The sequence below is a fragment of the Carassius gibelio genome, chromosome B12 (genome assembly GCF_023724105.1).
Source record: "Carassius gibelio isolate Cgi1373 ecotype wild population from Czech Republic chromosome B12, carGib1.2-hapl.c, whole genome shotgun sequence".
Taxonomy (NCBI): Eukaryota; Metazoa; Chordata; class Actinopteri; order Cypriniformes; family Cyprinidae; genus Carassius; species Carassius gibelio.
The window spans coordinates 13,216,264-13,242,999 of record NC_068407.1 but is presented as its reverse complement, the minus strand read 5'-3'; the positions used below and the strand labels follow the sequence as shown (position 1 = coordinate 13,242,999).

Here is a 26,736-nt window from a genome sequence, read left to right as displayed (position 1 = left end):
ACTCTAAATGTAACATTGCATATCACAATTAATGACACCACCAGGATGAGTGGTCATAAGAAAAGTGAAATCCAGATGGCTCTTTTACCTGGAAGATTTAAAATCTTCATAGATAAACATAAATATCATCCTGAGAACAATTATTTGATTGTTTTTTAAGATACTTGAAACACAAGCAACTGTCTTACCTGGCTCTTGAAATGACAGAACATTTCTTCAAGTAGTTGTATGATCTACCTGTTCTTCTTAGTAGACATAATGTATATAATCTAGATACATAAAGCACTAAGTCTTACACTGACAAGTCCACTGACACTGTATACAGTATATATTAATTATTTTAAAGCACGATCTGCTAAATAAACCTGCTGGTGCACCTCCTTCCTTGCCTTGTATTTCATGCTAATACTCTGTAATTAATCTGTTCACAAAGTTTCTTATTTATAGACAATGAGGTAAAATTCCTGGATAGTACAAATTGTGTTGTAGAATTATTGTTTGGTGTTTACATGTTTTGTCAGTACAGTAAGTTCCACAATGCATTTTCATTCTAAAAACAACACAGAGTCATAACACTGATTTAAGCAGTTTGGATCTGTATTGAAAATCTGATACAATAACAAGTGTGCTTTTATTTTTTTGGAAATCTGGAGTTTAACAGTTTGATAGGTCCCCTTTTCAAAAGTAAACTTACATAGTAAAAAAACTTTGCCATAAAATAAGTGCAGCACTTATTATAATTCAAAATGTATTTGGTTTATTACTATTAAAGAAGGAGAAGGAATGAGGATTTGGTAAAACTGGCTAAGACAAGTTATTGTTTTCTAAACACATTATAGGTGAGCTTCATCTGATTTTATGTACCGGTAATCTGAAAACTTTTTGTTGAATTAAGCAGAAGTTATTTATATTTATTACGTTTTTTATTAAGTTTTTAATGCATTTCCAATCCAACACAGTTATTTATAAGGCAAAATAAACAGGACATTAACTGAAATTATTAATTAGAACTAAACAAAAAAAAAAAACACCTATTTTTCCACATAATTGGCAATAAAACAGTAAAAATTTTAAAAAAGAAAATATGCAAAGTGATATAAAAAAATTATTGTGTAATATGTAAGTGATATTTAAAAATAGTCTTGCAATAGCTCCACCAATTTCTTTGTAAAAAAGACTGAATCCCCTTTATTTCCTTTCATCACTTCTTTCTCCGAGAATTACTCTTCACATCTTCAAGTTCCTTCTGTATTAGATGTGTTTCTGCTGTTGACTCTGAAAGCTTAAAGGAAAAAAGCTAAATCACTTTGCAGTTTGCGGTGTGTCATTTATCATTTTTATATAGATATAGCCGACATATTTTTCAAGCTATTGTAGCTTCACTCACCATATCAAGAAGAACCTCAATCTTTAGCCTGAGGAGATTATTCTCCTCTTCTAATTGTAGATTCCTTTTCTTTAGTCGCTGTACCTCTCTTCCCGATACATTACCTCCTGACTCTGTGATTGAGAAAGACATTCATTACATTCCTTCAACAGGCTTGCTATCATTAAATTGAATTGATCTTTTTATAGCAGGAGGCTATACCTGAAATCCACTGGCCATCTTCAAATTTCAAGCTCTGGCCACCAATATTCATCACCGGAGAGCCATATTCCAGACCTAATTCAATCTCCCGTGTTGACCGATCCAGCTGATAAAAAGAAAATTATAATAATGATGATTTGGCTTCTAAATACATACTGTTTGATTTAAAATGCATCTTACTAACAGAAAATTGTACTTACTGTATGTAGATTGGAAAGGGATGCAGACTTCCGAGGTGGTGTTTTTTTGGGACTGAATATGTTGCCAAACAAGGGCATTTTTGAAGTAAATAGTCAGACTTTCCAACCTGCATCAAAATAACACAATTCAATGCATGGTCTTTTTAGCAGTAATCTCTGTAGCCAACAGACAGTGTCCACATCAGGCTATTTACAATTACCCAGCTAAGAAAGACAAAGGCAATTATTCTTGATTTCAAAATGGCAATTAAAAAAGGTATTAATAAGTTAAGATAAAACAAGATAAAACATTCATAATAAGGTGACTAGCCTTCGAAAATCTTCGAAAGACTAACATTAGTTACTAGCTTGCAGCTAATTATAAATATATATTCTTCAATACATCGATCAAGCACAACATTTTTTTTTTTATAAATCCGTGTAAAACGTAAAAAAGCAACAACAACTTACTCTGCTGCTTTAGTTTCTCCTCACGACTGCTTCAACGATGCTCCCTAAAGCCGAAGAAATGTGTAAACAAACGGCTGATTCCGGAGGAGCCTAGCAACGGCGGAAGTTCAATTTTATAAGTTAAAAGTACCTTTCCAACATTTAATTATGATATATTTCTAATTCTATTTTAATTTGGTTGTGGATTTTCGAGACAAAATGCACAAATCGCACCAGTGTTATGATTAAGTACATTATCCTTTGTCGAAAAGCCTTCCTAATTTAACCTCATGTCAAGACAACCCTGGCCATATATATTTATATTTATATAAATCTATGCCTCTGACACTCTCTAAAATTGCAGATAATAACAACAATTCTGTGGTATTCCTCAGATATCTTGTAAAGTACATAGAAATGCACATTTAGCAGCATAGAATGCTGTTGCTTTGCCGCCTTCTTGTTTCGTTAGGTTGTTAAATAATTTTTAATACATACTGACATGCTGAATGAGCTCCATTGTGTGAATATTAAATCATTTTGGAGATGTAATAGTTTCAAATCACTAAGCAGGTTGGGAAAATATATATATTACAAATACTTGCACAATAACTAAATATTAGCTTTAATTGAGTACTATGAAAATCGCTATGGGTTTATTTAATCCTGTTGACGTGATAAAGTCTCAGCAACTGTTAATAGCAGTCTAATTTAAAAATATTCAAACATTTATTTATTTAATTGATGGATGATTTCCTAAAAACTAAAAGGTAAACATGATATAAATTTATAATAACGCTATAATATCTATATAAATAATCAATCTCTAAACCAGAGATTGACATTTATACCTGAACTAAATTAACAATATATTTATTTATTTATTTTATTTTTTTTCAAATAAACGGGAGATCTTTTGGCTTTTGCTTTATGAAATAGCTGCCCAGTTTTAGTAAAGAAAAACAAACAAACAAAAAAAAAAAAAACATGCGCCACTTTCAACAAAAAGGCTCCCCTCTCTTCCTTTAGGACCTCACAGTCTGGACGTTTTAGTTAAACTTGAGGGCAACTTAAGAGGCTCATGTTCTGTCCGTTGATTTGGGGCAGGCGAATGAAATCAAAGTATGATTTGGAAGGAATAAAACACCCAAACCCTTTGCCTGATAATTAAACGGATTTATTTCTTTAACAAACAGTCTCTGGTGGAAGAGAAGATCTGAAGTCTTCGGTCGGTTGAATGTCCTCCTCATAAGGTTCTGTTTTAGCTTGCTACATAGCTGACTTTTGCAATGAACATTTTAATAATCAAACTGCTCTGGTGTTTATCATCTTTATCATCTGGTGTTTTATGCCAGTTGTTATTATTAAGGTTAATGTAACGTTAGCGTGCTAATTGGCTACCGAGAGAATTTTAAAGAGATTTTATACGATACTGTCTAGAAAAGGTCCGTTAGAATTTAATAATAAAATATTAGACTCTAGGAAAATGTTTCTGATGTTTGTTGGAACTATTTTGTGTCGGCATATAAAACTAATCATGTATATTAATTGGTGTAAACAAACCTGAAGTTGATATCATTAGCAGGCTAGCCGAACGCTAGCTAGCATTCAAGCTAATGCTAACAGTCTATGCCCGAAGCCCGTGCAAGTTAACTTTCTCATTAGTGTGTTCCGCTGACACTACCCTGTAACGTTAAGTCGGTAAAATATGGTATATATTTTAAATTCTATTGAAGAGCGTTCAAGTACGATTAAAGGATTGCTGGTATTTGATTTTGTTTTCTAAATCCGGAGATTGTTGCATTAGTGGGTGTTTTCCCAGGCGAGTCCGGGGAGTTGCTTATCTCGAATTTTGGGCCTTCGAGATGATATATCTGTAATATCTATTTTTTGTGCATATAATTATTTGTTAAATTACTTTATTGTGCTCAGTTATGACTAGAAAAGTATGAATCATTAATATTTTCCTGATTAATTACCTCAACTACATTTTCTACACCAGTATATCAGTTTTATCTATGTAACGTTATATATCTATTCTATGTTTGCTAGAATTTTTAAAACCCATATAACTGAAAAGTTTTACGTAAAATCGTGTGCTTTTTATCTTTTTCTAAAACCACTTTCAGTAATTGTATGTTTTGGCCCTACAAGGTGTATTTACATTTTTACGTTAGTTGTTTGTTCAAACGTTATAAAATGTTGCTTATTGTTTGTGATATGTTTACAGCTATGGATCTAGAACGACAGAAGCGCAAAGAAGAAATTCAGAAAGCTTTGGGATTCATTCAGTAAGTGTGTAGACTTATGTGTTGCATCTCCATAATGCATTTATAATATTAACTTCTTCCCCTCTACTCTGTTGAAAATTTGCTAAAATATATATATATATTTTTTTTTTTTCCGCCAGATCATCTTTGCCTTTCCCAGAACCTGAACGTTATGAGGTATGCTTTATATGTGACATCTCTGTAGAAAAATGGCCCCACCTAAATGGTCCGTATTTATTGTATTTCATGAGCTTAATTCAAATAGAAGCTCTCTTACTTTCTTTACTCAGGCATTCCTGACTCAGCTAGTATGTAATTTGCTGGATGAAGGTAACACCGTATATCGTGATGGAGAGTGGAGACAGGCAGCGCTCCATTACAGCGAGGGTGTGAATGTAGCTCGATATGCTCAGTCTGAAGCACTGGTCATCCCCCCTGAGCTGTTAGAGAGCCTTTATGTGAACCGGGCAGCTGCGCATTATAGTCTGGTAAGTTCCATCAGCTGAGGATTTAATTAAATTGAAGGATGTGCAAATGATTTAGTAATTCAATATTGTTTCAGGCAATTTCTGCAAATCTGCCTTCCCTTGTATTTTTTTATTTAGGGGGAGTATGAGCGGGGCGTGCAGGACTGTGATAGCGCACTGTGCGTGTCGGAGGGCAGTCGCAGGGCGCTCTACAGGAAGGCACTTTGTCTGAGGGAGCTGGGCAGACTCAGAGAAGCTTATGAGTGTGGCACCGGATGCCTATTAACTGCCCCTCACGTATGTTATAATATGCATTAATCTGTATTAATCTTGTGTTATGTATACAATTCAAATGTTTGAAGTCATACTGTTTTTATCATTGCTTGTATTGAGCAAAGACACATTAAATGAATCAAAGCTTAAACTTTCACAAAAGATTTCCTTTTCAAATAAATACTGCTATATTGAATTTTCTATTCAGGGAATCCTGTAGAAATGTCTTAAATTCCTCAAAAATATTAAGCAGTACAACAGTTGTCAACATTGATAAACCAACATGTTTCTTCATCAGCAAATTAGAATAGTTTCAGAAGGAGACACAGAAAAGTGGAGCAATGGCTGCTGGAAATTCAGCTGCATCAATACAGGAATAAATTGCTTTTTAAAATTAAATAAAAATAGTAAAATAAAAAAAAATAAAAAGTAATATTTTACAATATAACAGTTTTTACTGCATTTTTATCTGATAAATGCAGCCTTACTGAGCATAACAGACCCCTAAAAACATAAACCTTTTACTGACCCCAACATTTTGAATGGTAGTGTATATAATTTAAGGTTTATTAATTATTTACTTTATTTTACTCAGGACCGGCAAGTCAGTGAGCTTGCTCAGGATCTAGCTAACAAACTTGGTTTGAAAATCCGCAAAGCATACGTCAGCCCTCAGGTTTGTGTTTATTTTTTTTATTTATCTTTTTTTAGATTGTTAGGTTTAAATATTGATCATTGCAGTTGATATAGTTGTACTCATTCCAACATGTCACACTTTTTATTCCAGCTCGATTCTACATCATCTGCGACCGACAGCAATGGAGAAACTAATTCTCCTACAGGGGAGGCAAGTTTTACAAAAAAGCTGTTCTTTAAAATAAAATCTGTTTTGTAAATTTGTGAATTGCATAGTTTGGATTACTTGAACAAATCTCCTGTTTTTCTTTACAGACCTCCTCAAATGGTCTTGAGTCTTTGACTGATATCGGATCAGGTATGTTATTTAAATATACATACACCAGTATTTAAAAAATCTAATTAAATATGAATACATTAATGGATATTCATTAAGCAAAAATGAATTGTGTGGTTCAGTGTTTTCATCTTTATCCCACAGATTTAACAAGTGCCCAGTGCATCCCCGCTCCTCTGGCTACACCGATCCCAGTAAGTGATGACCCACAGATGCCCTCACTGAGCCCAGTTGTGCCCCAAGATATGCCAGAAAGCCCAAGCCAGGAGCCATCGGGGCGGGTGCCGTACTCTGTACCTGTATCTGAACACATGGGTGAATGTGTGATGAATGAAGACACTTCATGTCTGGACACGTTGCTGGAAAGTATTCCCAAAGGAGCTGAGGTCAGCGTGGTGAGTGAAATAGAGAGCTGTATGGAGGGACAGTGGGACATAGTTGCTCCATACTGGATTGATCAATATAAAAGTACTGATTTTCTTATCTGTCCACCAGAACCCAGTTCAAGGGGCCATTCCCACTAACCTGCCAAACACTGCTGTGGGCTTGAGGCCCCCGTACTCTCCGGGTCTCCCAGAATCCTCCCCTCAGCTCACGACTCAATATTTAAACTCTGCTGTCAGTCCTCTCCCCCCAATGGAGTCCTCCTCAGTGCTTGGTCAAAGCGAAGCCTCTTCCCAGACGATGGACTCCCTCGGCTCCTTTAGCTCTGGAGCTGGAGATGCTGCTGGGAAGGGGTGGTCTGGATCACTAATCTCAGGAGGACTGGATTCCCTTTCTGAGTACACACTTCCCGGTGAGTGTTTTAACTTGAAATGTGATACACACTACCATTCAAAAGAAATGTTTATTTTTATTTAGCAAGGAAGCATTTAATTCATGACATTTAAAATGCTACATAAATAAATTCAGTTTCCACAAAAAGATTCAGCACCACATCTGTATTCAATGTCTATAAGAATTAGAAATTAATAGAATGATTTCTGAAGGGTCATGTGACACTGAAGAATAGAGTAAAATATACACCAAAAAAATATGTGGTTGCTATTATAGGAGGAAGTTTAATTTGCAGATATTAATATAGAAAACAATTTTCACATTGTAATATTACTGTATTTTGATCAAATAAATGCAGCCTAGGTGAGCATGCCAGACTACTTTGAAAAACAATAAAACTGACTTCATACCTGTATTTAAAATATATATATCAAAAGTCTTTAGAGGATAATAGTCCATTATCGTTAAATCAAGTATTTTTATTCCATTCATTTTACTTTCTTTGTTAATCTTAGGTGGACGAATCTCTCACAGTTTCATCCCCAGCTTGCGGAATCATAATGCCTCCAGTGCAGTGAGTTCAAAATGTTCCGTAGTTGTAAACTGCTCAGTCTTACTCAATATTTCTTCTTTGTATGTAACTTTAAATGGTTTGCTATCTATCACCTACTCCAAGAGTTGTTCTTGCTTCCAGCAGAATGGACCAGTTGGTACCAATCTTTCTCTGCTGTCACGAAACCCTCTGGCTGCCACACATGAGTTCAGACAGGCCTGCAATGCTTGCTACAGTCGCATAGGTATTGTACTTCCTAACTGTGTGAAATGACAAATAAGATGCATATAAGAACTCTTCATAAACATTTATTATCTGTCTGAAAGAAGTGTATTTTTTTTCTCTCTAAGGGCCACGGGTCATGGACTACCATTATCAACCTGATGCAGCGCATCGCTGTAAGAGAGATGTGCTGCTCTGTCGCCTCAGATCCTCAGATGACCCCACCTGGAAGAGGGTGCGACCCCGTCCTGCTCGTAATAACTTCCTTGGGGCCTTTGTTCTCTGCAAAGGTATGGCTCAGTGTTTATTGAAGAATTGTGGAAATAATCTACTGAATAGATGTTTGGGATGTACATTACTCTAAAATGGGTGTGGCCAGTGTTAAAGTCAGCTAGTGATCTAACAACTCACTTGTTTTCTTAAAGTGTTTATTACAAATCCTGCTGATGCATATGCATCGATCTTGAAACATGAATTTTTGAATCTTGTTTCAGTCCTGTTACTCGCAGTCACATGAGCAAATGACGCCTCTCTCACAATAGTGCTGTGGTCTTGAGTCAAATGCTCTCAACCCATTGATGAAAGCTACCAGTTTATTGCGTGGCCACTACTATTAAAATCTTTAAAAAAAAAAAAATCTTACTACTATAAAAATCTTATTGCCATTATCTGTAAGATGTAATATTGTTGTTTTAGTGTTTAGTATAATTGTCTATATGGGAGAGCAGGATATAAAGGAAAAACCTGGAAAATAGGGAGTTTAAAAATAGTTCAGTACCAGGAAACTCATGGAAAGAAAATATTTAAAGGAAATATGGAATGATTTCCTAGGTTTGTTCGGCTCTAAAATATTTTATCAGCACATTGCACTTTTTGGTATGCATTCAAGTAGCCTGTATGTACATGTGTTCAGTGTTTACTTTAAAGTGGAATCATTTTAATAGTTTTTTTTATTTTTTATTGACTCGAGACACATTAGAAGAAGTATTTACACAATCTTATGAATGCTCTAAAATATAGAATCAAATCTATAATTGAATTCATTGTGAACAGCATTTAATCAGATTATTCTGAATTTGTGAAATCCAAAATGTGCAAATCAGAAACATGTGAATGGTAGATCGAATCAATTTGCTGTTTGCCCAATGCTTGACACCTCTTGAATCTACTCATGCTGGAAACAGATATCAAGATCTTTTTATTTAAACAATGATTATATGTGCATATATGTAATATTATTTAAATGTATGATTTCATAATGATAAAATGTATTAAGCTCATTGGTCAATCTCTCTTTTCAGAGGTACAAGAGCGTCAGGAGTGCCAGTATGGTGAAAACTGCACTTTTGCTTATTGCCAAGAGGAGATAGATATTTGGACACAAGAGAGGAAGGGAGCTCTAAGTCGTGAGCTTCTGTTTGACCCTCTGGGCACTAACGAACGACGGGCCCTCAGTGTCACCCGTCTCCTTCAGCTCCACATGGGCATGTTTATGTTCCTCTGTGAGGTAATGTGCACCTTCATATTTAATGTCTCACAGCTAGATATATTACATTCTTGCTATGATATGTTGTCTAAGTGATCATTCTGGACTCTGGCTTCCTGTAGGAATGTTTTGACAGTAAGCCTCGTATCATTAGCAAGAGAAGCAAGGAGAATCTCGCAGTGTGTTCCAACCTCACTGCAAGACATCCATTTGATGATAACAAGTGAGTCTTTTTTTCATTTATCTCTTGCTTCGAGACTTGAATCACTGATATGATTTTGCAGCACTTAAACAGCCATCGCATCATATCCCCTCTCATATGTTTGTCTTACAGGTGCCTGGTGCACGTGGTTCGCTCGGCAAACGTGCGCTACAGTAAAATACGCTCTCTTCACCCACTCTGCCAGTTTGACGTGTGCCGCCATGAGGTGCGATATGGCTGCCAGCGAGAGGATAGTTGCTCCTTTGCACATTCAGTCATAGAACTCAAGTGTTGGGTGCTTCAGCAGGACACAGGTACATAAAACATATTATAATGATTCAGTCTGCAGTTTTGATTTATAGTGTGTAAGTGTTTATGCTTTTTGTTTTTTGAAGGTTCAGTCCCTTTGATTCATTTTTTTTTTTTAATAAATTAATCCACAGACAAGACTGATCCAAATCCAGTATTGTGCATATACTACTGTGTTAAGGATTAAAACTGGTTTTGTATTAAGATATAAAATAATATTAAAACAAGAAGGAAGTGACTGTCACTTGTGACTGCATTTGCCCCGCGTTCCGGTTCATTACTGTGTTTGACAGAGGACAATTAAAGCAACTAATGGTTTTTGTTTGTGCTTGTGTGTTGGGTCAGGTATTACCCATGAGGAGATGGTGCAAGAGTCTAAGAGACACTGGCACAGATTGGAACAGAATGCACAGAGACAGAAGGTGAGCTCGAAAAACAACACTGTGCTGTCTCAATTCTCATCTTTGAGGGGAATCTTGTCTTTTTCCTTGATTTCTCCTACAGCAGATTTGATTTATGTCAGATTTGTTGATTCAAGTCTAGTAAGGCTTTCTTTTTTTCAATTGCCATCTTCAGCCCATGCTCGGGCCCCACCAGCCCAGCGGGAGCAGCAGTAACAGCAGTGCTGTCAGCGCTAGTGCTGTGGTCTCCGGAGGAGGAGATGGCGGCCTCGGGGGCGGGAGCACAGGAGGAGGTGGAGGAGGACTTGTAGGATGCGGTCGGGGCCGCGGCTTGAATCTGAAGATGAAGTTTGTCTGTGGACAGTGTTGGAGGGAGGGCCAGGTCAATGAGCCAGACAAGTCCCTGAAGTACTGCACCGCCAAAGCCAGGCACAGGTTAGCTTCCCTTATTCAAGCAGGCACCATTATTACCCCCCAGGACGCACATTATGTGCTCATTAAAAATGAACATACCTTTTAATGTTTACTGGAACAGTTGTAATATCACTGCTTTTATTGGACACAGTAGGCAGCAGCTTTGCTTGAGGTCAATAACAATGGTATTTGGTGTGATTTATGGTTTAATGCTTTGTCTACTTTTCTTTCCAGCTGGACAAAAGAGCGCAGAGTGTTGCTTGTGAAATCATTTGAGAAGAAAAAGTGGGTGGTAGTGCGACCGCTGCCTTTTTCCCGTACCTACCCCCAACAATATGATGTGAGTCAGTCCTTTGTTGATTAAATTATTGTGACCGTAAACAGAAACTGTTCTGTCAGGTTCTTCAGACAAGCGGGTTTTAGTGTTGACACTGAGCTGCGGTGCTGTTTTCACGATCTGTTAAACATCATACAATGTAATATTTATGGTAATGGAAGTTGTCTATTGTTAATTATACAGAAATATTTATTTTCTTAAGTTTCTATCAATAGCAATTCCGTATCATTCTTTTCAGACAAATGATAGGTTGAATACATATTTCTAGCACAGATCTTAATACTATTGTAATTACTGAAATTAAATTTATGCATTTAGCAGACGCTTTTATCCAAAGCGACTTACAGTGCATTCAGGCTATCAATTTTTTCCTATTATGTGTTCCCGGGGAATCGGACCCCCAAACTTGCCTCAATGCTCTACCAGTTGAACAACAGGAACACTAAATTAAATGTAAATTAAATTATTAGGGTTTGGTATAAGTATAGATCTCCATTTGATTTGTGTTCATTGATTTAGATGACATTTTTTAAAGGTAAAAAGTCTCTAATAACTTGTACTGTTAACTATATACAGGGAATCTTCTCATTACTATTATATTAAATGTTAAAATGAATAACAGCACCAAAACATTTCTTCAAAATTTATCTGAACTGTGTTTATTTGTAGATATAATCATCAATTGTTGGAGTAAAACTGAACAAACATTTAAATTAAACAAGTCAGTTTTTTTTTATTTATTAATTTATCTACTTTTTTTTTTTTTTAATCAAGCATATCTTCTGATATTCACTAACTAGTAGTAGTGTGGAACAGGTAATTGCTTCACTCATTTTCCAAGTTGCCACTTGAATTACGATGACCTCAGTGATCTGTCACATTAAAGTGTCAGAATTTCATGATAAAATGGACAAATTCAAAGCTGAGATTTTTATTTATCAAAGTTTAAGTAATGTAAGTCTTTCACATTAATTAGAAATTGAGTATTGTTACATAATCTCTATGCTTTTTTTTTGACTGTTCGTTTGTGCTTGCAGATGTGTGTTCATGTCATGAAACAGAAGAAGTGCCACTATATTGGGAACTGTTCTTTTGCACACAGTTTGGAGGAGCGGGATGTGTGGACCTACATGAAAAACAACAGCTGTGAGAATCCATTTCTTTTAACTGAATGATTTATAGCTTGGTGGGTGTGATTCACTGATGTTTTCATAATCCATTAGTGCGTTTTAATACAAGCTGTGTATCTCTCTGTGCTCGCTTAAGTGAGAGACATGCAGCAGATGTACGAGATGTGGCTTTCACTGACCAATCAGAACCGGCGTGCAGACAGCAACCTAATGACTCCACCCCCAGAGGAAAAACAGATCGCCATGCCAACTGACTATTCTGAGTCAATGGTGGGTGGTTACAGAAGAAACTGGTTTGTTTGTGTGAAAAAGTGGAAAGCTCTAATTTTTCTTTAACTGTGTTTTCAGATTTATCAGTGTTCTTTTTGACAGGTTGGGCGACGGATGTCTGGTGGTGGAGGGGATCTGTGACCTGGGCGGTCTGGATGAGGCTTCATGTTCAGATGTCAGCTTCTAAGGCCCTTTCTCACTCTTTAAGTGCCACTCTGGGAAGTACCATGCTCTGATGCCCTTTAGGGCAGAGCGCCTGTCTATAGGATTAACACCGTGATTGTTGCCACACACACACCCCCCACATGCTTTTTCACCCATTATCAAACACATTCGCCCCCTCACTGACATGACACTTGGCACAGGCTCATAGGGTGTATGTGAGTTTACACTGACTCATCTAAGGGCAGTTTGTTTTTATGTTCCCTAAACACATTTCTGAGGAGTTGAAGATCTATTCTCACAGTGCTTTTTAAACTCGAAACCAAAACAGACTGTGTGTCCCCCAAATTAAATCAAATCACCTCCCATGAAGGCCACTCATGTTTCAGTCAAGTATGTGGTGTGAGATATCAGATTGAAGTTATGAAGTGCTGCTTAACCCTGTGTTCCTGCCATATTGGTAGAAGAGTTTGAATGTACAGCCATAAGTGGCCACTTACAACAAATTTGAGATTTGTTTGGATGTCGAATGTATTTGATAAACCAAGGCAATTAATAATGGACTAACTAAGTAAAAACCACCCCAACTTGCATAATGCCAGTCACAGGTCTTGCACTGACACACACACACACACACACACATTTCCTCATTCTTTCCATTTGCACTGAGTGACAGTTTGGCAGTGCTTGATAAAGAAGATAGTGCGCACACAAGGGCTGTTCGTAGTCTTGAGTGATCTGACAATTTGGACTGAAAATACACTTTGTATTCATTTTTCTTTTTCTTTGGAAGAGTGTTTGGAGGTTGGAAGATGCTTCCGTGATTGTTCATTCAAGATATCAGATTGGGATTTGAAGTGCATAATCTGTAACACCCATAACATGCTACTAGGAGACTCTCATTCACCACAGTTCAATAATAGCTCATTAGTTCTATATATATATATGTGTACTGTCCATTGATTTCATATTAAGAGCATGAACGGAGATGCGTTACAGGTATATAGGCAAAAGAGCTGCCCTGCCTATGAGTAGTTATATTCATAATATACTGTAAAGACATGCAGTGCTACCCTTAGTACGCCTTGTCACATAGATATATATATAAATATACACACACATGCACACATATCTACTATATTGGCATACTACTAATGATTATTGATAACTTAGCAGTTGAGCTTAAGTATAACCTTACCTTGTATTGATTACATAGAACTTCTTGTTATTGAGCTATGCTATATGACATGTATTGCTGATTAGATGGTTAGTGATTTTTTTTTTTCTTCTTATGAGTCATTCCAGAAGTGTCCAATTGGTGAGGTCTACGTGAGAATTTGCTGCCCCAAACTGCCTATAAATGCTATAGAATGGTAATTGAAGCACCCTGAGATTGGTTTGTTATAGAAAATGGAACCAAGTTCGTACTTTCCATTTAAAATCAGGGTTTAAATGAGATGTGGAGGAGCAGATTTGGCCTGGTAACAGATTGCAGTCTGTGTGGAGATTGAGAGGGACGTTCTGGAGTGACCTAGTACGCTTTACCGAACGATCGTATTATTACTACTGCTATTATTATGATGATGACAGTGATGATAATGATTGCCATTATGACTACTTCTATCTTCCTATATGCTATTGATATACGTATATGTTAATTGCTATGTATAACACTTTAAATATATGTATCCATGTATGAATATAATACTTAACGGTGAATTATGTCTATGTATGCTTTGTGAGCTGTCCGGAATAGAGGAATTGAGATCCTAAGGTAGTTATCTGTCTGTTTTCTTTCAACCTAAACAATGGAAAGCCAGTGACACAATTAACATTAAGAGTGTGATGCTTTTGTGATGTGTTTTAGTTGCTGTCAGTTTTCTGAAACCTGGGATCTCTTTTAAGAGGCTTTATAGAGTGGTTGTACTGAAAAGACATCAAGCCTCAGCTACTTTCCTCTGCATCACATTCTGGATTGTTCACAATCCTCACAGCGCTATACTGTGACGGGACACAAAGCATACATGGATATTTATGTTTGTCTGCATAGCGCCTTATACAATACATTTATATATGATTATAAATACCTTAACAAATAATCCTACTCTTTCAGTAGAATGAGAGATACACAATTAGACAACTTGTTTAAAGAAATATGGGAGGGAAGTGTGTTGTTAATGTTCTCTGGATTAGCAATGGAGACTGGTTTTGCATATAAATCTCATCTGAAATTTTCTGAAATGTGATCATGCTGAGATGGTGGTGTGCATAACCGCTGAGAGAACACAACCTGAAAGCAGAGAAGCTCACTAAACTGTCTCTGTTGTTCAAACATTGGATGGAATTTGCAATCATTCATATTCATATCAAAGGGTTGGTACTGCTGGCCAATGACTCTCTGGAGGCTGCAGTAATGGTCATTTACTCACTCTCAATTTAAGTTTATTTTATCACAGAACTGGAATGTTTTGGGCTCTCTTGACTTCGAAACGAAGGAAGGTTGCCCATTTTAAAATGACCTTTGTGTTTGCACACTTTCTAGATGAAGTGTAAAGCAGAAATATGTTCATAGTAATTAATGTTCTGCCTGAAAAGACAATGTGGGATTTAGCAAATGTTGGATTGTATCAGTTGAGCTGTTTTCTGTTTGGTTCATTTTTCACCTGCTTAGATAACCAGTAAAAATCAGGGTTTTGAAAAAATGAAAATGAAAAACAACAATGCCTCTTTTTGTACTGTATTTTTTTTTTTTTTACATTTGTTTTATTTCTTTTTTTTTCTCCCTGGTTGGAAGTGAAATATTGATCACAGTGGACCAATTCTCATGAAAGTGTTTAACAATAAATAGACTGTTTTAGAAAATGTGTCTGATTTAATTCACGTTGATTCAACTGTTAGCCTTGAGGCCATCTAGTGTGCTCTAGAAATAACAAAATGCACTTTAAGAAATGCGTTTCAAGTTTACAGAATTGTGTATGTCATATTGATCACTCTGCACTACATATATTTTCTCCAATCAAATGCTTTCTAGAATGAGAAGTCACCTCTCTCGAAACCTGACTAGCATGTACTGTAGACTATAGTCTAAACAGTCTGTTCAATTAGGCTGTATTCATTGAACAGTGAGTGAACAAAACGTAGTTAGTCTTATTAACTAAAATATTTTGCCTCTGTCGTTAGTGAGTCGTAGGTCAAAGATGGTAGATAAATGTTTGGAAACATACTGATAATACTACATACCTATGAAGAATGCAATTCACCAATAGTTAATACCTGAATACAGTTCATATTCTGAAATATTTCAAACCTAATGTGTAATCTTTTATTCCGAAATACTACTAATTATTTACACTTTTTAAAAACAAGACATAAATGTCTTTCAGTCGATGGAAAGTGAATGTCATTGATAACGCAACTGGACTAAATTTCTGCCCTCAGTTTCGTAACACTGCTGACTCGCAGATTTTTTAGACTTAGATAACTTGTCTTCATTCTTATTGGCTCGCGAAGTGAATACACACGGCTACAATGACCAATGAACTACCGCGCCTCATTGACTATGAAACAACGTGCACACTGAAACGATATCCATTGGTCAAAATGATCATCCCTATGGAAGGCGATTTGGGGCGGGACTAGTTAAGTAACTTCGTGGATACGACAGATTTTGTGAGTGACCCCAAGAAAAAGTTTGAGAACTCTTGGTGCATCAAACTGATCTTAATGTGAGAGACAGTTTGAAGTGGAAGCTCTGATTAAGCGTCTCTTGCATCCAGCTGTTTCCCAGGTGTTGAGCAACTGATACTGTTTTGAGATGTCTTCAGAAATTCCGGAAATATTCAAATCCTTGCTTGAGTTCCCTTTTTCTGTCCCTTCGCTTGATGAAAACGGTAAGATTTTTCAGCATCGGATCGTTAGAGAGAAACTTGAACACACCAATTTTCCTTAATTCCCACTATATAGTGTTTAACTGACACATTTGGTATTCTGCAGGGTTGTAAGTACCTGTTCAAAACAAGACGTACATTGAATTTATGTCCTGTTTTTTAGCACAAGTAATGCATAAAATGAACGTAAACTTTTTTTTATGATGAATTAGTGTCAACAGCATTGAGAAATAGTTTACAAATTAAACTTTTAATATCGTGGCTTCTTCCTACTTGGTACGTCTATTTTAATTATTTATATATATATATATATATATATATATATATATATATATATATATATATATATATATATATATATATATATATATATATATAATTATTATATTTTTTTAAGGAAATAATCGAATATAATCTTATTCAGTCTTATTCATTATTGACAGCATGCAGACTGTCTTATAAGAGATTTTGTAAAGATATTGTTGAACATGAAATATCCGGATAACATAAGTTCCATATCATTTAAACCTTATGTCTTAAACCCGAGGGTTAGCTGTTTGCGTCCTATTTTTACACGTGAAACTTGGAATATTTTTCCTATACCTTTGCTGCTTTGTTATTGGTCAGTATGCACACTGTGCTTGCCATGAGTGCACGTGCGTGGCCATGTGCCAACCCCCCCCCCTGAACTGGTTAAGATATGGGTTCACAGACCGTTCTCCTGCGGGACATGATCTAATTAATGCAATGAATAACAATGGTATCGTTTTAATCCCTGGCACTGTTGTCTTATTAGTGCTGATTAAGTTAATGCTTAATAGAAAGTGACCTTGAAGGTCACTCTTACTATGAAAGGGAGTTTATTTGGTATAAACGTTTAAACGGCATGTGATTTTAAAGTTTTATATGGTATGTATGCCCACAATTTAAACCCAACTCTGTGTTAGTCTATTAATATGGGTCTTGTGACCTGTATTTATACAGTCTATGCTCGTGCCACGTTTTTCTAACACATTTGTGAAAATATATGTAACCGTTTTGACCGACCAATGAGGGGTTGCTTTTGACGTCAACGACACACTGACACACTTCCGTGTCATCGCGCCTATTTAATTATTAATGAGCGTCATTGAACCTATCCGCATCCTAAAAAAAAAAAAAAAAGTGTATGTGTGATTTATTAAAACACACTCTCCTCTAGCTTGCTGCGAAATCGCATCAAACACAGGAGTCTGAAAGGGGGTAAACCCGGCGAGCTGATATCAGAATCGATTTTTTTAGTGCATGAGTAACTGAAAATCATTTTTCTGATTAAACTTAAGTTAGGGATTTCACGTTACGCTATTCGTACGTTCGGCACGACAGCGTCGGTCGAAATGGACGTGGACCCTGTTTCCGTCTCGACAGATGCAGGTTCTGATGCTCCTTCTCCTGCCTTTCCAGTAGTTTTAAGGAAAATCATGGCTATTCCGCCACCGAATCTTCTCGAAGGCGATGAAGGTAAGTGCCTCTGCACCAGTCGGCTCTCGCGGTCTGCGCTCGCTCTGTTGCCGAATGCATCGTTTATGTTAATATAAAAACAGACCAGGACACTTTTCTCAGTGTAAATATATAACGTGTTTATTTGTGTCATTCATAACATGGTTCACGGGCCTTAATGATTTGCATTCTCGAAAAACTGGATCGAACTAGTGGTGTGTCCTCTTCGTGAATAAATCGTTTATTTATCCGGTTCTTTGAACGAAACTCTGCAAGAAGAACCGATTATTCCAGTGACAAGACGAAACTTATACAGGTTTTTTTTTTTCCAAATGTGTAATTAAAAAAAAAAAGTATTTTTAGACTTTTATTACTGATACAATGTACCAGTCATATTGTTAACTTTCCTTTTTAAATGTGATTTTCACTTGTTGCCAGTCTGTCTAATGCAAATTACGTGTAGATTTGGAATTCGAGCAAAACATTATTGGGTTTTTATATGACAGAAAATGATAAAGAGAAAGTCTTTGAGGATGTGGACTCTGGAGGGGTCAGTGGAATGGGACCATCAGCTGCCTTAACACCTGCCATCTGGGAAAAGACCATTCCCTATGATGGCGAGACCTTCCACCTAGAATACATGGATCTGGAGGAGTTTCTCATGGAGAATGGCATTCCTGACGCAGAGGATGAGGGCCTGCAAAAGATTCTTGCGAAAGAAAACTCACAGCTTAAAACTGAAAAATCGTCCACGACCTCTACGAGCAAGACTGAGCCGGCGGTCTCTCTTATGCCAGTCATGGAGCTGGATCAGTGTGAGGAGGAAGTGGTCTCAATCACGGCATCCAGCTCTAGCTCAACAGACACCAAATCAGGTCAGCAGAGAAAACAGAACATAGTGTACTTTCTGTCTCAACACACTTAATCCATTACACAGTCAAGCGTTTTATCATGAAGGTCTGACTTAAAGACTCAACAACAATTAATTGATATTTAAACATTCAGTTGAAATGGCAAAAATGTCTGAAACTAATGAAACTACTAGAATTTGATTTGATTTCATAACTGTGATTTACTGATTCACCACAGATGAGGAGCGTGTGACGCCAGAGCCCATTAATCCAGATGATATCGAGGTAGAGGTCCCCTATGAGCCAGATCCCACAGACCTTGTGCTGTCCAGCATACCTGGAGGTGAACTGTTCAACCCTCGCAAACATCGCTTCTCCGAGGAGGAGCTGAAGCCTCAGCCTATGATCAAGAAAGCAAAGAAAGTGTTTGTGCCTGAGGAACAGAAGGTAAACACACAGTCGAACCTTCCTCAGGGTTATTATACTAATGGTTAAAAACCATTTAATTAACTTGATGTACAAAAATAAATGAAAAAATAATAAATCCTGCATACACATTTGAAAAAAGAACTGGTAAAAATTAAAACAACAAAATATTCCTTAAACTAACTAAAAGTGTAAACTGAACAAAATAATTAAAAACTTATTTAAAATATTAATATAGATTTTATTCACATCTCAAAAACACAAAAAAAGCACTGACTTAAATATGACCATAATGTTGTATAACATTATACCGATAACATAATCCGAATTTCAACAAAATATCTTGATTTGTGTTTAAAAAAAATGGAAAAAAGGTTGTACAGGTTTGGAAAAATATGAGGGTGAGTAATTAATGACGGAATTATCATTCTGGCGAACTATCGCTTTAACTTTGATCAACAAAGGCAAGAAAATGTTTATGCCTGAAGCTGAAAACTTAAACAGTTACACCCTAAATGTAAAGACACAAGATGTTCTGAAGTCTTTGTCAGCAAATATGTGAACGTTTACGTAAAAAGATCTTAACCGTTGAATTTTCTAACAACACAGAGTCATTATCAAAATAGAGAGAGAGAGAAATCTTGTTCCCCAACATTTGATTTTATGTCCACTCACTATTTCAGGATGAGAAATACTGGCAGCGGAGGAAGAAGAACAACGTTGCAGCCAAACGTTCACGCGATGCCAGGCGCCTAAAAGAGAATCAGATCACAGTACGAGCAGCCTTTCTGGAGCGAGAGAACTCCGCTTTGAGACAGGAAGTGGCAGAGCTGCGCAAGGACTTCGGGCGCTGCAAGAACGTTGTGGCACGCTATGAAGCCAAATACGGACCACTGTAAGGGACAAACGTGCACGCATATAAACATATAACCAAAACAGCCCTCTCAGAGTTAAAATACAGCAACTCTTAGAGAAGTAGCACTGTAAATAATGTGGTGATTAACAACCTTTTCTCTTCTTTTTCAAGTGCACCGGCTGAAGACTTCTAAGCATTTATTGATTTATTTGCATTTATGAAAGGCAATAAATTAATAATGGTGATGATTGAAGAGGAGAAAACAGGAGATAAATGATTATGATTCAAACTGTACACCTAAGTGATATTCATGTTCTTAAAAAATCCTGTCAACCTCTATTATCAACATATCCCCTTCATTTTAATCTTACTTCAGTTCAAAAGCACACCCATGTATATCTAATGGAGCTTTTAAAGTCTTTTTTGTAATGCACCAAGGTAAAAGAGGTCTTCCCTCTCTTGTTCTTGTTTTATGACAAGTTTTGTAATATCAAGGTAGTTTTAGAAAATAATGTGCATTGGAAGTCTTTAGTCATAAAGAATGACTGGCATTGAGAATTCAATATACTTTATGTATCTTTACTATGTTTATCTTTGACGACTGAAAAATGACATTAATTCTAAGAATTCCTTTGGCAAATTTGGTACAGGGTACCAATTGGTGCATTTTGCCTGCAAAAGTAGAAACGAGATGCCATTATTGAAATACGGCGAGAATGTATCATTACAGATAACTGTTAAAATGGGGGAAAAAAACGTAAGCAGGAATTGTAAATGTGTATATATATATTTTTTTGTGCTACAAAATACTTTTTTGTCTTACTGTCAGCGAGTGTTGGAATTATGTGCTCTGTATATCTGTAAAACTTTATATATATATATATAAAAAATCTGTATAAAATTATATATATTTAGATCTGGTTTAGATTAAATGTCTTTCATATTAACATATTAGATCCTCTAAAATCCTACCTTGTTTACTTCACCATGGTCATTTGCCCTTTATGGGAGTCATAGAGGTCAGTTTATGTACAGAAATAACACCGTACATGTGACGGATCTTGTATCTGCTTAGAACTTAGAAAAACAAATGAAGTGCTGTTATAGTTTTTCATATGTATCATATGTATATTTTCTTCAAATAACTTCAAATATTTTACAAAAATGGCTTTGCATTGTGAACTACACCATTCAGAGCTCACAGTCAATATGAATCCATAAGTGACTTCAGCAGAGCGCCTGTTTATAAAGAGTGCCTAGTGTTACTATCACAAACCAAACTCAAGCAACTTCACTCTTATGGTTTTATAACATATCTTATCACAGAAGTTTCTCTGTGTTATCCATTCATTGTGTGAAGTGGAAATTAGGCTGACTTTTATTACAAAGTTTAATTTAGCAGTACTCACACAATGTGCCCATATTTGTCCATTTTCAGGTGTTTTGTGGAAAGAGAATATCATATGTAATGAAATCTTGACAAAAGCTCAATTTCATCGAACACTGAATAACAGGTGTTAAAATTTTTCATATTTGTGGTCTGTAGGTGCTTTTTAAAAGAGCAAATCCAGTTTGTAATTTTTCCTTGAGCTTCCTTTCTGATGAACTAGAAGAAAACTCAGTTGCATGAATGTGAGATGCCAATTTTGTTGCAATAACAAATCTTTGTTTATTCAGATTTTAATGTTTTACAAATTGCTACTGTTCTTTTGGGAGGAATGAATTCTCTTTGTGAGTCTTACAAACGTTTTTTTGACTTGTAGATGTTGTCTCAGCGTCTTGTTGTGTTGTACATATTATTAAAGAATTCAAAAACGGGCCTTGCTTGCATGTCCTGCATTTATGACAACATGTAACCGTGTATTTGATCAGAAAATGCTTTGATGCCTCAGAGAATTATGACTAATTGAATCTCAAATTTCAGATGAAAGAGGAGCATTGTGTAACAGACAGATGCAAAAAAAAAAAAAAAAGTTGCATAACACAAAGAGGGCGGGGCTAAAGAAGGCAGTGTGATATGCAGATATACTTAACTGAACCAAATAAACTCCAGGCTGAAAAATAATGCTGCCATTCATGGTGGTTCTCTTCAGAAGCGATTATACTCCATTTAAGATTACCTTATATTTATCGAAATACAATTCCCAAAAGGTTTTGACCAGCATATGCCTAGCAAACCTATACAATCTCAAATCACATATCACAGATTCCTTTACTTATACGGGCAAATGCACACATTTAAAAGCAAATCGTTGCAAATGCAGTTTCATGCAATGTTGGAGCTGGTTTATGTTGATACATATGAATTTGAGGATTGATAAATATTGGATTTTGCTGATACAATAATGTGTTTAAGGAAAGACAATAAGAAGATTGTGTTTATTCTAGTAAAATCTATATTTGGAATGTCTTTTCTGTGACATTGTGTTCCTGAGGGAAGCCACAAGAGCTACATTGAATTAAACATTGGATATAGTTTGTGTAGCCAAAAAATTATACCCAGAACATCTTGATTCATAATGCTGAAATTTTAATTATAAATAAGCCCAGGGCTCTCATCTTGATATCTCTATAAAATTTCCAGCTGCTAAGTCCAAAGGTTGCTAGAATTAAAATATTAATTCTTACAAGTATCTAATCATCTAACAATGAAAAAAATTAAAGGTTGTCAATAGCTAGGTGAATACTAGCCTGCAGGTTATAAGTAAGCAGTATTATGAGTATCAAAATCAAACAAAGCAGCATAATCAACATCACAGCATTAAAAAATTGATTGGAACAACGTGATAACAAAACGGAAAACTCTTGCATGGAACAACTGTGACAAAGAAAATCCCTTTGTTTCTTCACCTCTTCTTGAAGCCATATTTTTTTCTCTCATAGAAAAGGTCAGTCTTGGAGCTGCCGAGGTTTACAATCTTGGGGCAGCCATCCCTCTGTGTAACAATTAAACAGACAGCTCTTCAGAAACTTGACGTAATAGAAATCATGCATGCAAAATCACAATTACATTTGACGTTTTATTCAACATGAGATTAAACAGCAAGCCGAGCAGTGAAAAAGGAAAATATGGTTACACATCACTGATACTGGGCAACATAGGCTTAGTATCAGCCAGTCAAACAATACTTATGCAGAGCCGAATGTAGAGCAGATTTACTGACATCTTTCTCCAGGATGGTGCACTCCTTGCAGTAGTATGCGTTAGATACTCCAGGACCTCCACAAATGACACAGCGCCCTTGGTAAGACCCATAGTTGCACTCGTCACAAATACGAACTAGTGTACAAGGCCTGACAAAAGAGTCACAGATAACGCATCTGCCATCACCTTAAAACGAAACAGACATTTGTTGAGATAAAAAGTACAAAAACATTGATCACTGAAAACATGAGATTTCTTGGTGACAAAAAAAATTACAAACGTACATTTTTCACATAGTCTACCAGTGGCTGCAACGAAAGGAAAGAACAAATTAGATTCAACGTATCAGACTCAGACATTGCAAATGAACACAACAGCAAAAAGTATAAAAAAAATTAATAAAAAAAAGCAATACTGCCCTACAATACCAGCTTTTTCTCAAAATAAATATATGGTTAAGCTGTTAACTGTTACCTAAAGAAGAAATTAATTTGATTTTTAATTTGACTATTAATTCATTTGATATTAGTGATAGCAAACATTCTCACTGCATTGTTAGCTATAGATGTGCTCGTTAAACAAGTATATTAAATAGGCATTCAATTTGGGTATTAACCCTTAAAGACCCAGAACATTTTTGTATGGAGGACTAAACCTGCACAAATTAAAAATAAATGAATATATAGATAGATAAATAAATAAATAAATGTAATAAAATAAAAATAAAAATTTTATTACAAATGAACTATTTTAGTTTTTATCACATCATTTATTCATTTATTTTCCTTTGATTAAATTTATTTATTTATCTATATATTCATTTATTAGGGCTCAAGCCTGGAGGGCGAGAGCCCTATTGTTTTCCTTAGGATTATTTTTTATTATTAGGGCTCAAGCCCAAAGGGCGAGAGGCCTATTGTTTTCCTTAGGATTATTTTTTATTATTATTATTATTATTAGGGCTCAAGCCTGGAGGGCGAGAGCCCTATTGTTTTCCTTAGGATTATTTTTTATTATTATTATTATTATTATTATTATTATTATTTTTTTCTAACGTTACGGGGGCTTTTGGGGCCCTTAACATGCTTAAAAAGTCTTGAAAATTGGCACACACATTGGAACCTGCGGCCATTAGGGCCGGGCAGAGACTGATACACGGGCGTGGCAAAGGGGCTCTACAGCGCCCCCTGGAATATGGAGGGCCATATATCATACATACTTGTACGTAGACATACGAAACTCGGTACACATATAGAACTCATCAATACAAACAACTTTCGTATTGCATATCATAGGCTCCGCCCAACAGGAAGTTGGCTATTTAGGGTTTATTATTCATATTTGTCGTCAAAGTTGTGGGGGCTTTTGGAGTCCTTAACATACTCAAAAACTCTTGGAAATTTGCACACACCTTTGGATCTGTGGCCTTTAGGAGCCTGCAGAGGTTGGGACCCGGGCGTGGCACAGGGGCTCTACGGCGCCCCCTGGAACACAGTCATTAATATTGATGTATAGCTCACACATACTTACACGTATTAATATGAAACTCAGTACACATATAGATCTCATCGTGCCGAACAACTTGCGTATTGCATGTCATAGGCTCCGCCCAACAGGAAGTCAGCTATTTAGAGTTATGTAAAAAGCGCATGCTCTGGAATTTGATATACTTGTCATAGGTTTTTTACTCGATTGCCACCAAACTCGGTCAACATGATCTCAAGACATTGGGGATGAAAAATTGCCAGGGGATTTTTGATATCTCGAACGGTTTGCTCGTAGCGAGGCGTTTAATTTATGGCGAGAATTGAGAAACAGGAAGTGTCTAATACCATCCACATACATTTCCTAATTTTAATCAAACTTCATCAGATTATTCATTGTATGATGTCGATCGCATATATGTGACTATTAGGAGTCAAAGATATAGCGCCACCAACTGGCAGCAGGAAGTGTGTCATTTTCAAAATGCTTTGAATTCAGCATCTTATTTTTACTCGATTTGCTTCAAACTTCATCAGAATAATGTTAAAACACAGCCGATATAAATCTGCTGGGGGGATATTGATATCTAAAAATATTGTTGCCGTGGCAACATGTCAAACTGGAATACTTCTCAGGTGATTTTGAGGCATATAACATGCTTAGAATTTCATCAAACTCAGAACACATATCAGTATTAGTGACAGCTAGACACTGGCAAAAGTTCATAAGAGGGCGTGGAAGAGGCACTCTATAGCGCCACCTTTTGTCAAAAGTGAGGGGGTTACTTTTAGCTACAGACACCAAACTCAGTACAAAAATTGTTCTTATCAAGACGGACAACTTTCTAATTCACAGTCATCAGCTACGACCAACAGGAAGTCGGCTATTTTGATTTGAATGTGGATTGTTTTTTACATTTAGCTGTGAATTAATGCATACTGCTCAGAGGAGAGTAACACTATACACACCAAACTTGGTGTACATGTTGAAAAAACATTGAGGAACTTAAATTGTGAATGGGTTTTGGATAGCTTGGATGGTTTTGTCGTGGTGATTTTTTTAAATGACAATAAAGATGGAACTATTAATTTTCCTGCATTTTTAAATTCCAAACACTTCAAAACCTTTTTTCATACAGAAAAAAAGTTATTCTGAGTAAATATGCATAGTTTAATGACTTTACAACACTGTATGGATAACAGAAAATTAAAAAACTGTCAGACATCTCATCTCACTCTGTCCCTCTGTTTGAGTATTATGTGCTGAGACTTACATTGTCTGAGAGAAAATGCGCCCCTACAGGTTCAATTCCTGAAAGGGAAATTCGACTGAAAGGGAGGAGACTCTCTTTTAGTTTCATTTTTAAATCGGTTAAAATACAAATAAATACTTAGATTTAATTCACACTGACAAGCTAAACCAACATATATGATTATTACCGGTTCAGGGCTCATGGATAAATTATTTCTGGCCAGAGTTACGTGAGAAATAGGAGAGATGAATCACCGCTGTGACCACGAGCGTCTGGAGTAAAGAGCTCAGAAAAAACGAATTTATTCCTGTTTTAAAGCTTTTAAAAATAAAGTATTGCAGCGATATCACACAATTCACCAATTAGAGCACACCAAGAGCTAAATTAAGATGTTTTTGAACTGTTTGTGTGAAAATGATATATTCGCGGCTGCCTATATCTGAAATTACTGCCTCCGATCAGCGCGCACAGTGTCACAAGTTCAAAACTAACGAATTTATTCTTGTTTAAGAGCTTTTTAAAATAAATTATTGCCATAAATGCACACAATACATCCATTATAACACAACACGAGCTAAATGCAGGTCTTTTGTGACCCGTTTAAGTGTGCAAGACTATTTGAAAGCGCGACTGGCAGAATAACATATATCTCTCGAGCTGCAGGATTCTGCCTTTCGTCGTAAGAACGAACACTTCAAGGACAAGATTATTTCAAAATACATAATAGCTTGGCTAATATAAACGAAAACAGCCACGTGAACATAAACTGTTGAGAAATAAATCTAAAGTGGATCTACTGGAATTTAATATTAAGTGACCGCATACCAGCTGCTTCTGTCTTCAATTTTAATCTATATAAAAAATTAAACTCATTCATCTTGGCTGCTTGTTT

At 36.1% G+C, this 26,736-nt stretch overlaps 4 protein-coding genes across 18 annotated transcripts in view; 2 read left to right on the top strand and 2 right to left on the bottom strand.

Moving 5' to 3' along the window:
* Positions 1-901: 901 nt before the first annotated feature.
* cby1 (chibby homolog 1 (Drosophila)) lies at positions 902-3,806 on the bottom strand. The gene is made up of 6 exons (XM_052570838.1): positions 3,781-3,806; positions 2,239-2,328; positions 1,789-1,895; positions 1,589-1,694; positions 1,388-1,500; positions 902-1,282 (listed from the first exon to the last, which is right to left on the bottom strand). Exons 3-6 carry the CDS (start codon positions 1,864-1,866, stop codon positions 1,202-1,204), a joined length of 378 nt encoding a protein of 125 aa, XP_052426798.1. The 5' UTR covers positions 1,867-1,895; positions 2,239-2,328; positions 3,781-3,806; the 3' UTR covers positions 902-1,201.
* zc3h7bb (zinc finger CCCH-type containing 7Bb) lies at positions 3,212-15,325 on the top strand. Of its 4 annotated transcripts, none has more exons than XM_052570834.1 (22): positions 3,212-3,470; positions 4,448-4,508; positions 4,628-4,664; positions 4,778-4,975; positions 5,093-5,251; positions 5,823-5,903; positions 6,015-6,074; positions 6,179-6,221; positions 6,345-6,595; positions 6,696-6,996; positions 7,493-7,551; positions 7,672-7,774; positions 7,881-8,042; positions 9,054-9,259; positions 9,361-9,461; positions 9,573-9,754; positions 10,095-10,171; positions 10,326-10,585; positions 10,799-10,904; positions 11,939-12,047; positions 12,168-12,301; positions 12,404-15,325. In XM_052570834.1, exons 2-22 carry the CDS (start codon positions 4,450-4,452, stop codon positions 12,440-12,442), a joined length of 2,727 nt encoding a protein of 908 aa, XP_052426794.1. In that variant the 5' UTR covers positions 3,212-3,470; positions 4,448-4,449; the 3' UTR covers positions 12,443-15,325. The 4 variants fall into 4 exon arrangements, with proteins under 4 accessions (XP_052426794.1, XP_052426795.1, XP_052426796.1 ...); XM_052570835.1 differs by having other exon boundaries at positions 3,224-3,445; XM_052570836.1 differs by having other exon boundaries at positions 3,224-3,470; positions 7,675-7,774.
* A 749-nt stretch (positions 15,326-16,074) lies between these two features.
* On the top strand, positions 16,075-21,780 carry tefa (TEF transcription factor, PAR bZIP family member a). Of its 3 annotated transcripts, none has more exons than XM_052570594.1 (5): positions 16,075-16,353; positions 18,336-18,704; positions 18,919-19,127; positions 19,790-20,001; positions 20,134-21,780. In XM_052570594.1, the coding sequence occupies exons 1-5, from the start codon at positions 16,278-16,280 to the stop codon at positions 20,153-20,155; spliced, it is 888 nt and encodes a 295-aa protein (XP_052426554.1). In that variant the 5' UTR covers positions 16,075-16,277; the 3' UTR covers positions 20,156-21,780. The 3 variants fall into 3 exon arrangements, with proteins under 3 accessions (XP_052426554.1, XP_052426556.1, XP_052426553.1); XM_052570596.1 differs by lacking the exon at positions 16,075-16,353 and adding an exon at positions 17,106-17,259; XM_052570593.1 differs by lacking the exon at positions 16,075-16,353 and adding an exon at positions 17,493-17,850.
* Positions 21,781-21,843: 63 nt separating this feature from the next.
* phf5a (PHD finger protein 5A) overlaps positions 21,844-26,736 on the bottom strand; it is a 35,564-nt gene continuing 30,671 nt past the window's right edge. For 9 of the 10 annotated variants that reach the window (XM_052570599.1, XM_052570600.1, XM_052570598.1 and 6 more), the window contains 3 exons: positions 23,392-23,415; positions 23,127-23,293; positions 21,844-22,898 (listed from right to left, as the gene is read on the bottom strand). In XM_052570599.1, coding sequence (XP_052426559.1) covers positions 22,809-22,898; positions 23,127-23,293; positions 23,392-23,415 — 281 coding nt within the window. In that variant the 3' untranslated portion in view covers positions 21,844-22,808. The remainder of the gene's footprint in view (positions 22,899-23,126; positions 23,294-23,391; positions 23,416-26,736) is intronic. The other variant, XM_052570597.1, reaches the window with a different exon arrangement.

Coding starts and splice junctions, on each gene's coding strand:
- cby1 (XM_052570838.1), bottom strand. CDS start 1,866: ATGCCCTTGTTTGGCAACATATTCAGTCCCAAAAAAACACCACCTCGG. Junction 1,501..1,588: donor AGATGGCCAGTGGATTTCAG/GTATAGCCTCCT, acceptor TCTCAATCACAG/AGTCAGGAGGTAATGTATCG. Junction 1,283..1,387: donor TTGAGGTTCTTCTTGATATG/GTGAGTGAAGCT, acceptor TTTTCCTTTAAG/CTTTCAGAGTCAACAGCAGA.
- zc3h7bb (XM_052570834.1), top strand. CDS start 4,450: ATGGATCTAGAACGACAGAAGCGCAAAGAAGAAATTCAGAAAGCTTTG. Junction 4,509..4,627: donor AAAGCTTTGGGATTCATTCA/GTAAGTGTGTAG, acceptor TTTTTCCGCCAG/ATCATCTTTGCCTTTCCCAG. Junction 6,075..6,178: donor CTAATTCTCCTACAGGGGAG/GCAAGTTTTACA, acceptor TTTTCTTTACAG/ACCTCCTCAAATGGTCTTGA.
- tefa (XM_052570593.1), top strand. CDS start 17,727: ATGGACGTGGACCCTGTTTCCGTCTCGACAGATGCAGGTTCTGATGCT. Junction 17,851..18,335: donor TCTTCTCGAAGGCGATGAAG/GTAAGTGCCTCT, acceptor TTTATATGACAG/AAAATGATAAAGAGAAAGTC. Junction 18,705..18,918: donor CTCAACAGACACCAAATCAG/GTCAGCAGAGAA, acceptor GATTCACCACAG/ATGAGGAGCGTGTGACGCCA.